Raw genomic sequence first — 14,957 nt, forward strand, 5'->3', positions numbered from 1 at the left:
CCAGACTTGGCAGAGGAGCTACGATTACCCTGTATCCAACAGCTTAACATGGAATGTATACTAGAGTTCCAAACTCAGCAAAGAAATAAATAAGTTATTTACATTTCAAGTAAAAATATTGTAGTTTATTCCTTTATTTCACCACCGTTTATATGTGTCAACTGTGAGAGAGGTCTTTCTGACATCCTATAGACCAAGGCCAAGAAATATGCCTTATATTGGTTACTTGGTCTTTAACATCAGGTTATCATTTTTTTTTTTTAAGATTTTATTTATTTGACAGAGAGAGACACAGCGAGAGAGGGAACACAAGTTCGGAGAGGGAGAGAGGGAGAAGCAGGCCTCCTGCTGAGCAGGGAGCCCGATATGGGGCTCAAACCCAGGACCCTGGGATCATGACCCGAGCTGAAGGCAGACGCTTAACAACTGAGCCACCCAGGCACCCCCAGGTTATCATTATTGTAGAAGTGAGCAAAACCCTGCAAAAAGAGAAGGAAGTACATTTTCGTTGATGGCCATAGACTTTACCAATGACTAATTTCTTGTGTTTCTTGTAAACAGGACAAAAAGACTTTATTTTGACATTTGGGGGGGGAGCAACGTGCCTATTAGTATCATGGGATAAAGACAGTAAATAAAGGCATGAAGAAACAAACAAGCAAACTGCACCAGAACAGATGTGCTTAAATTAACCAAGTGACAGTTTATGCATCAGTCTCACAATGGCTGTTGCATGAGGTGGGGGAAGAAAAGTACCAAGAGACTTAGTTGCTCAGAGGCTGCGGAGAAACCCCAGGAAACCTCAGAGAGGCCCCTGCCTGGCGCTGGCGCTGGCCACGCCTACTAGCCCGTTGCTGTCTCCGTGAGGCCACCCTTCCTCTGACAGTGTTTGTGGCAGGGGGCCGAGCAGGGGGGCTTTGGAGGTACTGGAAGGCACTCTGGCGGCCCACCTGCCTCTCTACGCAGTTGAAGGTGAGGGCCACTCCCACGTTGCTCTTCATGACTCTGGAGGAGCCATCGGATGTGCCATCAAAGCACCGGCCAAGTGCAATCTCCTTGGCCGTGTGAGGGTCCTGGTCAGTGACAGTATAGATGCCATAGTTGTGGCCCAGTGGATCCAGGGGTGCTAGCATGGTGTACTCACTGGTGTCATTGTTGACTGCTAGTGGTAGGTGGTTGACCAGGTACTCGTGAAGCATGGAGTTTACACTGGTTCGATGGCAGCTGCCCTGAGGGATGACCTTCACCAGTGTGCGGTCCACACGGTCCTGGTCATAGAGCATCCCACTGCACTTGAACTCTAAACAGGCAGATGAGACATTGGGCTGGTCCCTGTCTCGTGTGCTCTTCACATCCCGGATTCCATACAGCTTCCCCACTGTCTGCCGGTGGGTGCCCCCCATGTTGTGGGATCGCACGTTCACCTCCACTGGCCCCACGATCTTCACCTTGATGTAGCAGGCCCTGAACTCCATTGGCTTGGGCCACCATGCCAGGTAGTCTTCAGTCCAGCTCATAGGGTCATCCTCGTTGAAGGGGACAGTGTTGTAGTCATACCGATCCCCCTCAATCTGGTAGAACCGGAAGTGGGCAGCACTGGGTGGTGCCTCCTCACATGCCTGGAGGTTCTCAAAGGCATAGATGGGCCCATTGCCCTCCTCAGCTGAATTGGGCCTTGGCTTGGCCATGCTGATCTGGAAAGCTGTCTTCTTCACCTGTGGGTCCTCATGATCTGTCCGACGGTATTTGAGCTTATTGAGATAGGGCTGAGGGACACCAATTGCATTTGGGTTGAATTTAGGAGAAGACTGTACTGCTTCCAGTTCTTCCCCAGCCAGGCTTGCCAAGACATAGGCAGAATAGGCATCAGGGGACTGGTCATCACAGAAGGCAGGCAGACAGGCCCCATTGGGCCCAGTGATGACACTGTCAAAGCGGCCCCAGGCCCTGGGGTTGGATGAGAAGCCAGTCCCGGGCTCCAGGTTGATCACAGAGACCACAACCCCCTGGATCTGCTCACTTGGCAGGAACCTCTCACTCCTGTAGGCCCTAACCTTGATAAAGCACCTCCTGCTTTCTGGGACATCCAGATTAAAGAGCCTCCGTTCACGGATCTCCATATTGCCCACCAGGAAGGTTCTCTCTTCCCTTTTGCCCCGCCTTTGTCTTTCAAAACTGAAGTCACCTTCCTCCTCCCACAACCCTGTGTCTGGGTTGAGCGACCAGAGTTTCATTGTGGGCACATGTTCTGGCATCTTGACCTGGGTTGAGTCAAGGTGGACCTTCACCTTGCCAACATTAAGTGACTCTGAGGTGGCCTCGTCTGTGAAGTCCACAGAGAACATACCATATGTCCGAAGGGGGAAGGTGTCTCCTTCATCATTGATGAAGTTCAGGTCACTCTGGGCAGCCATGGCTGTGGAAATATTCCGGGGATCCAGGAAGGTCACACTGGCCTTTACTTTTCCTGTGTAGGGCTCCCCATTCTGCCTGTAGAAACTCTTGGATGGGATCTCCAGCTCAGCCATAGGGTCTTCTCCAGCCACCTCCCCTAGGGGGATAATGTTGGTGTCCATGGCCTCCAAGGTGATGGGCTCTTTCTTCCGAAGCATCTTGATCTCATGGAACACCGCACTCCCCTTCTTGTTGAAGGGCAGCACTTTAGTGGTGTTGACGAACTTCTGCATCCTGTCCACAAATGTGAGCACCAACCTCTCCGTGTCCTGGGGAACATGGAGGGTGAAAGTGCCTTTGTAGCCAGTCATGCTCACACGGTTGTTCCCCATGTACACGTGGCCAAAGCGCATGGGTTCCCCATTGTCAGCAGCACTGACGCGGCCACGCACAATACTCCGGGTCTCCGTACACCGCAGACAGCTGCACTCCATGGCCACCTTGGTGGGCAGGGTGTACCCGCTGCATTGGATCTCCCTCTCCTCAGTTTTGGAGATGCCACAGCAGTGCTCCACAGCATCCCGGCACCTGATCCCATTATCCTGCTGCCCTGCACAGGTCTTGACAGGGCAATGGCCCACGTCATAGTAGAAGGAGTTGGTGGCATTCTGGAAGCAATCATGGGGCAGCCGGATAAGGTAGCTCTCAGGGGTTGGATTGCAAGGAGTCTCATGAGCGGCTGTGGAGGGAAACAGTGTGAATATTAAAAGTAAGTTCGTGTCCTACACAAAAGGGTACCTTTACCTCACCTCTCTGGAGGGCTTTATGGTTTTCAAAGTACTTGCATATCCATGATCCTGATTCTCACAGAACTCTTCTGAAGGAGAGGGAATAGCCATTTTTTTTTAATCATTTTTTATTTTATTTTATTTTTTTAAAGATTTTATTTATTTATTTGACAGAGAGAGACGAAGCGAAAGAAGGAACACAAGCAGGGTGTGTGGGAGAGGGAGAAGCAGGGTTCCTGCTGAGCAGGGAGCCCAATGTGGGGCTCGATCCCAGGACCTTGAAATCATGACCTGAGCCGAAGGCAGATGCTTAACGACTGAGCCACCCAGGCGCCCCTATCATTTTTTAAAAAGATTGTATTTATTTATTTGTCAGAGAGAGAGAGAGAGAGCACAAAGCAGGGGGAGTGGCAGGCAGAGGGAGAAGCAGGCTCCCCGCTGAGCAAGGAGCCCAATTGGGACTCAATCCCAGGACCCTGGGATCATGACCCGAGCTGAAGGCAGATGCTTAACCGACTGAACCACCCAGGTGTCCCTGGAATAGTTATTATTAATCCCATTTTATATATATGGAAAGGGAGTTGGTTACTGAGACCATTAGAATCATGGTTCTCAGTAGAGGGGTCTTGAAAATTTGTGAGAGTGTTTTGAGTTACCACTAAAATTGAGAGTGGGTGGGGTGGGGGCTGGGCCTTGCTGCCCTTTGTCCTGCGAGGGCCTGGCACTGCTCTGCATGAAGAATTTGCATGCAAATTTGTCTGCATGAAGTTCATGTATCCCAGCAGATAGTCATGTAGGTGGAAAACCTGTTTCAAATGAATAGAGCCTACTCTTTTTTATGTGGCTTTAACCATACGTTGAATTTTTAAAGAACGCAACTGCCATATAAATAAGATTGTGCTTGGTTTAGCTTGGAACTATACCAAGAATTGTTCCTTGTCTCAGGAAAACTGCGTACCTGCAGCAGCATTACCTAAGGAATGTGAACCACCAATATTATACTCCTGTATCCATCAGGATTTGTAGTTGTTCTATTCATGGTGACTGGATTTAAGTGCAAGTGTCTGACCTCTGGGTTAGCCTTCTCATGTTGTTATGCCAAAAACATTTACGCGTTGAAATATATACACTGTCTGAAATATATACAGTGTTTTGAATTAGAGTTACTTTCTTTTTTCTTTATGTTATAGTTCGGACCATGGGCACATGTATTTAGAAATTATATGTAGTTATTGTCTATCAGTTTGACTTCAGAATGGTAAGGCAGTGTTACAGATAACTGTCACAGGTGGGAACATTGGTTTTACGGATTGGGAACCACTGTGGAGAGGGCTCCACATCTCCTCTCCAGTAGCCCCAGTGCCCTGTGTCCTGTCTGCCCTGAGGTCTTGTGCTCAGTGTTCTCGGAGTCCATGAAATATTCCAGAATTCTTCCAATAAATTTTCTCTCTCCTGCCTTTTGTTTAGTTTTATTTAGGCCAATTATTATTATTATTATTATTATTATTATTTTATTTGAGAGAGAGAGCAAGAGAGAACATGAACAGGAGGGAGGGGCAGAGGGAGAAGGAGAAGCAGACTCCCCACAGAGCAGGGAACCAGAGGCAGGGCTCGATCCCAGGACTCCAGGATCATTACCTGAGTGGAAGGCAGACACCCAACCCATTAAACCACCCAGGCGCCCCTAGGCCAACTATTAAGATCTCCTCCTCCCTGCCCTCCCACCCCCCACTTTGCAAGTACAGGTTCCTGATTGGTCTTGGCCTCGAGTCTCTCCCCCTCCAGATCACTTCTTAAAGCCAGCTCTAATCAGGTCACCCTTTTCTGTAAACCTTAGCTCATGCTGGCCCCTCAATCCAGAGGGGCCAGCCCTCTAGACCTCCATACACACAGTCCTTGGCCATTTTTCAAGGCCAGGGTTTCACAACATTGGCTGCAAATTAGAATCACCTGGGGGAGATTTTAATCTGTGCATGCCTAGACCATATGCCAAACCCATGACATCAGACTCTGTGGAGGTAAGACCTAGTCATCAGTATTTTAAAAAATTCAGCAGGTGATCCCAATGAGTAGCCAAGGCTGTGACCCGCTATTTAAATTCCAGCTGAAAAGCTGACCCCTCAAGCAGTCATCCAAGTTCACTCACACTGAAAGGTCTCTGTGTCTCATCTTTTTCTTTTTCTTTTTTTTAAAGATTTTATTTATTTATTTGACAGATAGAGACACAGCGAGAGAGGGAACACAAGCAGGGAGAGTTGGAGAGGAAGAAGCAGGCTTCCCACCGAGCAGGGAGCCTGATGCGGGGCTCGATCCCAGGACCCTGGGATCATGATCTGAGCCAAAGGCAAACGCCTGAGGACTGAGCCACCCAGGCGCTCCTCTGTGTCTCATCTTATCTCCTGTTTCAGTGCATTTTTCTATCTCTACTTATTTGTCTCTTATTTCTGTTTCACCCTCTTGGACTGGCAGCTCCGTGAGGGTAGGATTCAGGACTGTGAGATCTTTGTATCCTAGAGGGCATAGCACTGTGCACAGCACAGAAAAGCCCGAGCTTTTACTGCCCAGATATGGCCACTTGGGTGCTCCCCCGGCCCTGTGGCACACGCGGGGACGCTGACAGGCTTACCTATGACAGTCAGCTGGGCCACCTGCGACTTCATAGCCCCAGCGTCACTCTGTGCCTTGCAGAAGTACTCGCCAGCCTGGTCCTGTTGCAGGTTCCTTAGCACCAGCTTACTCTCATGCTTGTAGAGGGAGGGGTCCAGCAGCGTGTCATTGTGGTACCTGCAAGGAATGGAGCAGAGCCTGAGGGGATGGTGGGAAAGCAGGTACCCCTGGGGAGAGGGCCAGGAGCCAGCTGCCAGGGAGGCAGATGATGCCTGGGGCCCTGCAGATGCTAACACCACCTGTGATTTAGCTCATCCAAGAGCATTGACTGGCCTGGGAGTCAAGGGACTTCATTCTGAGTCCCAGCCTCACTACTACCTGGCTGTGGATCCTTGGACAAATCATCTCACCTCTCTGAGCTTTAGCCTCCTGGTCTGTGATTCCCTAGCTGACTTCACAGAATTGCTAGAGCATCAGACAAGACAATGGCTGTGAAATAAATATCTGTGAAGGCTAGAGGACTCAGCCCTCGGGAACTCTGACCTTGTGTGCTTTTGGGAGGGGAAGCAGGGCTGGGGAACCTTGTTCTGTGTCCCAAGGATATCCAAGTCAGGACCCTGAGACCAGAGCTGCTCTGTGGGGACCCCAGCGGCAAGAAGATAATAACAGGGCTGGCTGGTTGATGGGGTGGCCTCAACCCCACTGGCTCCCACTTATAAATGCCAACCTGTGGGCTCTGTGCTAAGGCCTTCCTAATAACTTTATCCTGTTGGTTATTGTTATGATTAATAAGTCCAGACCCAATGTAAGAAACGTCTGGTCCCCAGGAAGACTTGGCAAGGAAACTGGCAGAACACTCACCAGAAATACTTGTCTGGACTGGGCTTCCCCGTGGCCTTACAGCATAGGGACACACTCTGCCCAGCTCTCCGTGCTTTTGTCTCTGGGTTCATCACAATGTATGGAGTCCCTGGGACAGGAGACAAGAAATGGTGATTTGTTTTTTTTCTCTGTGGCAGATAGTCTAGAGCCTTGTTCCCTCAAGTTTTTTGGCGTGTGTTAAAATTGTATGACTTTACGCCTCCTCCCACTCCTAGCTCCTCTCTAACGGAAGTGGTCCAGAATGGAGTCCACCCACTCCACACCCTCGGCCTAGGATCAGCTTCTGCAGCCTCTCAAGCAGCATTTGGGTGGGGCGGTAAAGAACCAAGGGGACCTTGTGCAAGCCAAGATTCCTAAGCATTGCCTTTGGGACAGAGCTGGCTGTTTTGAATAGTGCAATACTCCCATTCTGTTGCCTCCAGCAGAATATGCTGGCTATTCTGCACCATTTCTGGATTCCCCCAGCCTCTCTATAAACTCCAAATCTCATAATGTATTATAATTGACTATTTTAGATAAGGTGGCCAGGAAAGAATTCATACACTTGAGAGAGCAAGCCCTGTCAACATCTGTGGGAAGAATACTCCAAGCAGCAGATATAGCAAGTGCAAGGGCCCTGAGGCAGGAGTGTGTGTGCCTGCATGTCTGAGGAACAGATAGGAGGCTATTCTGGCTGGAGTAGAGTGACTCACAGTGGGGATGGAAGGGAAAGTAATGGAAGAGGAGAACAGAGAAGTATGGGGGAGCCAGATGATGTAGAGCCTTGTGGGTCATGGTAAGGATTTGGGAATTTGCTCTGTAAGCTGCAAAGCCAGCTCTTAACACTATGATCCCTTTATTTAAAAGCCTAGCCTTCCTGCCCAGCCCTTCCCCGGAGAACAGTACCTGCCCTCATGAACTCTGCATTGACAGTGGCTGTTTTTAGGCTAGTCCTGGGCATCGTGAGCATGATGGGGGCAAACTTGGCCTTTGTGATCTTCAGAATGCTTTTGCCATCAGGGCACAAGCCAGGGATTCGGAACCTCCCATTGCTGTCTGTCTTGGTCAGTGGCTTAGGCGTCTTAGTCAGCAGGTAGACAGTGGCCCCTGAGGCTGGGGCACCCCCAGGGAGGGAGACAGCTCCGTGTAGCATGAAGTCCTGGCACATGCAGGCATCACAGTCAGCATTCACCTGGCCCATGGGGCAGGTCAGGTCACAGGCTGTGGAAGAAGGGGCCACATCAGGAGGGCTTATGTGGATTCTGGCTCTCCTTCAGGCACATCTCAGCCTATGGACTCACATACGCTTCCCCTCCCCCTTAGGTCTTTGTTACCTTTCCTTATCAGCCTGCATGACTAATTCCTGTTCATCCTTCAAGACTTAGCCCAGGACACTTCCTCCAGGAAGCCATCCTTGATTCCCCTAAGTTAAAATTGACCCTGCTCTGTGCTCCCACATTATCCTCTACATCCCCCATCAGAGCACATAACAGATGCTTATTTAATACTTGGTGAATGAATGAATGAATGAATGAATCATTCTCAGTCTGACCCTCTGCCCTATCCTTCTAGGCTGGTTCAGCTCAGTTGCATGCCTTCCCAGCAAGAGTAGTACCTGTACAGGCCTGGTCCATGCAGAGTCGGCCCTCCTCAGAGGCCTCATTGCAGAGTGAAACAGTCTCTGCCAAGCAGGTGCGTGTTCGGGTCTGGACTCCAGTGTGACCACAAGCAGCAGAACACTTGCTCCAGCGAGACCATGGGCTCCAGATGCGCTCTGTGTCTTGGCGCAGGGACCCTGCAAAGAGGATCAGCGGATGGTCTGACTTGCCTCCCGAGGGAACTCTGTCAGGAAATCTGCCCCTGAGGCTGTTTTATCTCAGAGAGACAGGGTCTCTGTTCACATCAGAGACATCATTGATATTTATATTTACTGCAATGACTTTTCCAACAGATGAAAGTCAAGAGTCCTGAGGAAGTGGTGTCTCTAATTTGCACAGAGGTACCAGATGGGCCAGGGGTGGCTCTTAGAGGGACTTGCTGGCCAAGCACTGGGACCTGGATATGCTGTCCTAGGATGTGCAGGGATAGCACCATCTTCCCGCCCCATCAGTGTGGAAACAGTCATATGTTCCTGTGAAAGGGCTCCGTCCCAGTCAGGGTCCGGGACCTCAGTGACTCAGACCTCACGCTTCCCCACCCCCTCACCTCTGCTCTGAGGCCTGTGTGCAGGAATGGGGACCTCCGACCTTGCCCAGCCTGAGCTCCCACTCTGGATGACCACCACTGCCACCTGGGCCTGCGGGGTCAGGCTGTGCGCACCCACCCAGAAAGGGAGGGTGACCGTCTGAGAAGTGGACAGTCTTGCAGCTGGATCTGTATTATCCTATGTGGAGAGGGAGGATGTCGTGCATGAACTCTTGGACTCTGTAAACACCGATGTGAGTTCAAATTCCAGCTCCCCACTTCTCAGCTGCAGAATCGTGAGAAATTACCTAACCTCTCCAGGCCTGGAGTAACTTGTCAAAATGGAGATTCCTCACAGGTCAGTTATAAAGACTGAGTAATGACTATAACGAGCCCAGTGTCTGGCACATAAGGGCAATAATAGAAACTAACACTGAGTGAATGTTCACCTGGGTTAAACCCGCTACATCCATTGTCTCATTTAATTCTCATAATAACCCACATCAAGGTGTATTCATATTTACTAATTTTTTTACCTGTTCTATTGGTGAGAAACCTGAGGCTCAGAGAGCTTCAAAAAATTTGCCTAAGGGGTGCCTGGGTGGCTCAGTCAGTTGAGCATCTTCCTTCCACTCCTGATCTGGGTCCTGGGATCTGCATCAGGCTTCCTGCAGGGAGCCTGCTTCTCCCTCTCCCTCTGCCCCTCCCCACCGCTCATTCTCCCTCTCAAATAAATAAATAAAATCTTTAAAAAATAATAATAAAATTGAATTTAAAAAAAAAGAAAATTTGCCTAAGGAACACAGTTCAGATGGTAGGCCCAAGATTCAAACGCAAGCAGCCCAACTCCGGAGCCTGTGGTCTTCACCTCCTTGCCACTCACACTCAATAAATGGGTTGAACAGAAAGTACCCATTGGCACAGAACATTCTTGGGAAGATCATGGCTCTCATGACATTAATGTGTTTCTCTGAGGGAGTCAAAGCCTGTGCATGTGTGTGATATCCAGAGTTCCCGTGGCCAGCTGCCAATCCTGGCCTCTCCCTGTGCCGAGGCTGGTGGGAGGCAGGGGCTCAGGGACTGTCCGGGCTCACCTGGTGGGCAGAGGAAGCGCACGGTGTAATTGGAGCAGTTCTGGCCAGGCCGCTGCTCCCTGTTGAGGCACCAGAAGCCCTCACGGAGACTGCCATGGACCACCTGGCCAGTGCTGCCCGCAGGCATCCAGTCGGTGGTCCGAGCCTCTAGCCGCAGGGGCCGAGCACACACACGGTCCCCATAGTAGAATTGAATGGCATCCAGCCGCTCATAGTCACCCTGCCCCCCTGGGTGGTCGATGTTGAACCATGTTGTCCACTCACCAGGACCTGAGAGGTAGAGGCAGGTCAGGGAGGAGCCAGGCCCCAGAGCCTCAAGGGGAGCTCCATCCTTCTTTTCTGCTTAACTCCTGGGACTCACTCCCAATACCTCTCACCCACCTCCATTGGTCTCAGATGCTGTCGCATCTATCTCTCCAGCATCCCTCCAGCCTTTTAACCTTCTGCTCCCGCCACTCCATTAAAGCTCTCAGCAGCCTGGCTCTACCATGCCAGTAACTCCCTGCCTGGTCTCTCTACTTCCAAGTTTCCCTCTTCCCACCCCCACCCCTCCCCGACACTGCAGTCAGGGTGAGCTTTCTCCGGGTGGCTTGGACCCCACCACTCACCAGCTTTAAATCCCTTAGCCAGGCATTGAGGGTGAGCTGGTGAGCTGGCCCCGGCTATCTCTCCATCCCCATCCCCCCCCCCACCCCATCTCCCACCAGCCTGTGCTCTGGCCCCAGCAAGCTCTATAGCATTCCTGAATATGTCAGGCAGCTTCACATTCTAAGCTGTCCTATTTCCTAGGTCTATCTGCCTGGACAGAGATGTAGGTTAAATGCCTTGTAAAAGTGGGTTTCCATGGAAACCAGGACACTGTGCCCTGGCTTCAGAGATTCTCCCAGCAAGCTCAGTAAAGAACCCCTCTCTTGATCCTCCCTGTTCCAGCCACAACTCACTTTCCAGAGAGTCAACAGGCTTGGCAAAGATACTGGAGGTCCTCCTCCCAGGCTGGACTCTTCTTACGGACTGGGTGAGCATCGTCTGCCTCCCTGAGGGCAAGGAGGAGAAAGTGAGAGGCCAGGACTGTTAGTTACAAGGGCCCAGCAGCATCCTGCTACCCCAACCTTTCAAGATGCAGGGAAGCAGGCGATGTGGTGGTGGTAGCATGAGCACTGGACATGGGTTCAAATCTCCACTCTGCCACTACCTAGCTGTGCAACCTCACGGAAGCTTTATTCTTCTAATTGTGTTTCCCAAAACACAGGGCTGCATTAACAATTGCTACATTGTAGGGTTCCGGTGCCTATTCAGGGTGATAGTGAATGTAAAGAGACCTGGCATGGAGCGAGTGCATGCTCAGCAGATGTAGTTGTCTTATTGCTCTTGTTCTAAAAATGGATCATCAGATGCTGCTGAGCCACCAGTGGGCTGGGGCTCCTATGTTAGGATCTGGGCCTGTCCTTCTTGGCAGAATGGAGCCTTATTTTCCTCATCTATAAAATGGAGATATTAATTCCCACCTCAGAGGATGGTGGTCCACTTGGTGTGAGAATTTCATGAGGTGGCCCAAGTAAACATCCCTGAAGTATACAGAGATTGAGAGTGTGAGTTCCAGAGGCTCTGCCATGTCCTGTTTGATCTTGAGCCAGATACTTTACTCATTTGACCCCTGTTCCCTCATCATAAAATGAGGATAAGAATAGTTCTTGCCTCAAAGGATTCCGGAGATTAAATAAGCTCATTCATAAAATCCACTGAGAGCAATGCCTAACACGGTGTTTGCTGAGTAAGTGTTAACAACTCCTAAAGACGGGTACAGGGTCCTCAGGCCACAAGCAACTTCCAGCCCCACCCCATCTGAGGCTGGATTGGGGGCTCCTGAAGGGGGAAGGGGAAGGAGAGCAGAGAGCAGACAAGCTTTGAAAGGCAATTAATTCTCATGGGAGGAGCTAAATCAGAATTCTCTCTGCTGCTTAATTGGGGTGATAGGAGCTTTTTTAATCAAACTAATCTGATTTCCCCTCAGATGGCTGAATGTTAATCATCTTCACAAACGGCAGCTGTCAGGATGGAAAGGGCAAGGTGGGAGCTGGGCGCGCATGGCGTTTGGCAAAATGGTGAGACAGGCTTTGTTCCTGTGCAAGGGCTCACAAAGGCTGCAGGGCATGCAGCTTTACAAGAGGGCTTTGAGCATTTTTTGCCCTACTTGAGTAGGTCATTAGAAATCAGGAGAGGCAGGGGTGATGCAAGAGAGCATACAGGGCAGGGCTGGGAGCAATGATGCTCAGGTGCACCAGGCATATGCCCTCTACCTGTTCCTTCTGGGACTCAGGGTCACCAGAGGATGGGGTCAGAGGGGACCAGAAGGGGGTCTGGAATCTGTGAAATTCGGCTGCATGGTCTAAATGAAATTGAGCTTTAAGCGAGAAGAATTTTGATGAAACTAAAACCAGATCACACCCCAACCTGCTTCTGAGAACCCGGTGATCCCTTGTGATTCCCTTTTGCTTTGACTGCCAGGAATCTCAGAGCTAAATTTAGCACCCAGCAGGGATAACCCTCATCCTTTTTCCTCCCTTTGAGTGACAGCTAATCCCCCTCCTCATTTAAAAGATTCTGTCCTGTGGGTTTTAATATTGGGAACTATCTCAAATTCTCTGGGAAAACAGCAGGATATAAATTATTAATAAGTCTATAGACCAGCCTGAGATCTTAAGGCCATTGCTGTGGCCCATAGTTGGGTCTCAGATCAGATATGACTTCACTATGACAAGTAGAGGCTTGGGAGAGAGCAGACACTTAGCCCATACCCGACACAGAGGTGACTTCCAGGACCAGAAAGAAGAACACCCAGGCCTTGGTCCCCACCATCTTTTCCCCAGGCCCTGTGGGAAACATGGCAGGAGATGGGTGCTTCAGAGTTGGGACCCCCTTGGAACGTAGTCCCCTGGGAAGTTTCTCAGATCCAATGACCTGCGAAGAAACAAAGCTTATCAGGTTCCACGTTTCTGTGTCAGCTCTTACTGCTTGAGCAGAACTATTTTTTGACCTATTGGAGGTGGATGGGTAGACAGAATAAAGTCTCATGGGAGGTAACACCTCCCCAGTTGTGAATCTGGGCAGCTTGGGAGGTGCAGAGGCTCAGGATTTGAGTTCAAATAAGGCAAACCTGGATTCAGATCCAGGCTCAAGGACCCCATATCCAGATGGGGCACAAGGGAGAGCAGGGGTGAGGAGGTACCTTGTCAATGGGGAGGGGCTTGGGCTTACTCCCAGCAGCTTCTTGAGTGACTCATTTATCACTTCTAAGACCTGGGCTTGGGGGCATGTCTCGCTACCCTTTGGTGGGGCTCACACTCTTGCACAAAGGGGCTACCCATGAACACTGTGCAGCCCAGCCCTGACTGCCATGGCCCCTCACAGGACGTGCAAGCTGGAGGGCACAGATGCTTCAGATGCACGACCTCCATGAACACATTCCCAGATGTGCACAGGCTGCAGCTGGAACACATTTCTGGCCTGTTTGGTGGGGCCTGGCTGGGAGTTACACAGCCAGGAGCTCCCTGAAGGAGAGCAGAGGGGACACGCTGTGTGAAGCTAGGGCTCCCCAATAACTGCTAAGCATGGGTCAGGGGCTGTAGGAACCAGGAGAGACAAGTGGGCCTGACAATAAAGGCAAAGATCCGTGGGGGTGTGGCCCAGGCTCTTGTTCATTTTTTATCTCTCCCCAGAGCTCTGGCCAACCCGGAATCTGACCAGTTCCTGGAGATTCAAAAGTGACTCCCTTCAACATCCAAAGTCCAGGGTGTGGTGGGAAAGAGGAGATTCCTTTTTTTCCGGAAAAAAAAAAAGATCCAAAAGCACTTGGCTGTCCCAGAAGAATAAACCAATCCCACATTGCAGATCTTTTAGCTCTAAGCCTACTAACCTCCCCCTCAACCCCCACTCCCCGCTCTGCCACCACCGTTTTCTCAGTCAAGGGAACAGAGGCATGGGGGTCCCCAAGGTCCCCATCGTGTGTCTTACCCCAAGCTCCTGGGCTCGGAGCAGGGAGCTGAGTGCTACGCAGCATTCAGTCTGAGACCAGTCTGAGACTGTCTGGGAGGCCAAGGTGGCCTGAGGCACCTTGTGGAAAAACCATTTCCCATCTGGCAGGCCACGGAAGTTTCCTCAGCATATGCTCTGTTAGTTAGGCTCCCCATCCCACGCTCCTCAGAACTCTCGGACAAAGCAGACTGGCTGACCGCAAGAAAAAAGCAGACACCCAGAGGTACAGACCCTGACTGGGACCATTTGAGAGTCCCTGACCTCAGGTGAAGGACGGGGAGGACTTTGGACCAATGGGGGGAAAAGAGAGAACTTCAAAGCAGAAAGGGGGGGATCTCCTTTGGGGGAGATGCAGGGTGATCAGGGGAGGGCAGGAGTAGCTGAGCGGGGCAGGGAAATGCAGGCATGGGGTGAGGAAAATGGGAGTGGAGCTCACCGTGTCCTGAGCGGGACTCCTCAGCTGGGGGGTTCAAGTCTTCGTCTCTCCTGTCCAGCGGCCAGGCCTTATATAGCGCAGCTGGTGGCTCAGCCCATGGCAGTGTGCCAGGGGGAGCGCGGCGAAACCAGATCTGAGCGCAGGGAAGCTCAGCCTCCCTGTCCCCTCCCCACATCCCCTGGAGCTCCCAGAGGCCTGGATTTCACTTCCAGATCCTTAGGGGGAGAGGCTGCAGGACCTGGGGAGAGGCCAGGTGGGCAGCGGCCTGGGGCTCCACAGACCAAAGTGGAGAGACACATGGAGGGGTAGGGTGGGCACTGGGAGCAGCCCTGGGAAGGGGCCAAGGGCTATTCTACATCTGGGCAGCATTTCATGGCTGGCGGGGGGCAGGGGGTGGGGGTGGGGGTGTATGCTCTTGCCTAGGCTTTGCTTGCTGATCCCCCACATTCCCCTGACCCGCCCCTACAGAGAAAGAACTTTGCTGGTGTTAGCACATACTCCGAACTCTCTTAGGCACATAAGTCACCTGGTCTCCCAACTGGGGGTGCCTGGTCTGAGCTG

General features: G+C 51.2%; 1 protein-coding gene across 1 annotated transcript; it reads right to left on the reverse strand.

The window, feature by feature from the left end:
* Positions 1–407: 407 nt before the first annotated feature.
* On the reverse strand, positions 408–14,491 carry LOC113909802 (cartilage intermediate layer protein). Its single transcript, XM_027571370.2, has 9 exons — positions 14,397–14,491; positions 12,724–12,886; positions 10,870–10,962; positions 9,929–10,198; positions 8,266–8,445; positions 7,557–7,871; positions 6,651–6,759; positions 5,809–5,966; positions 408–3,133 (listed from the first exon to the last, which is right to left on the reverse strand). The coding sequence occupies exons 2-9, from the start codon at positions 12,809–12,811 to the stop codon at positions 765–767; spliced, it is 3,582 nt and encodes a 1,193-aa protein (XP_027427171.1). The 5' UTR covers positions 12,812–12,886; positions 14,397–14,491; the 3' UTR covers positions 408–764.
* Between the last annotated feature and the right edge of the window lie 466 nt (positions 14,492–14,957).

Source organism: Zalophus californianus, chromosome 6, assembly GCF_009762305.2.
Source record: "Zalophus californianus isolate mZalCal1 chromosome 6, mZalCal1.pri.v2, whole genome shotgun sequence".
NCBI lineage: Eukaryota > Metazoa > Chordata > Mammalia > Carnivora > Otariidae > Zalophus > Zalophus californianus.

Bases quoted from the DNA above. Each gene is read 5' to 3' on its own strand.
- LOC113909802 (XM_027571370.2), bottom strand. From the start codon at position 12,811: ATGTTTCCCACAGGGCCTGGGGAAAAGATGGTGGGGACCAAGGCCTGG. The intron at 10,963-12,723 runs GTATGGGCTAAG...CCTTGCCCTCAG, and splicing joins GGAAGTCACCTCTGTGTCGG to GGAGGCAGACGATGCTCACC. The intron at 5,967-6,650 runs GTGAGTGTTCTG...CATTCCTTGCAG, and splicing joins AGTCCAGACAAGTATTTCTG to GTACCACAATGACACGCTGC.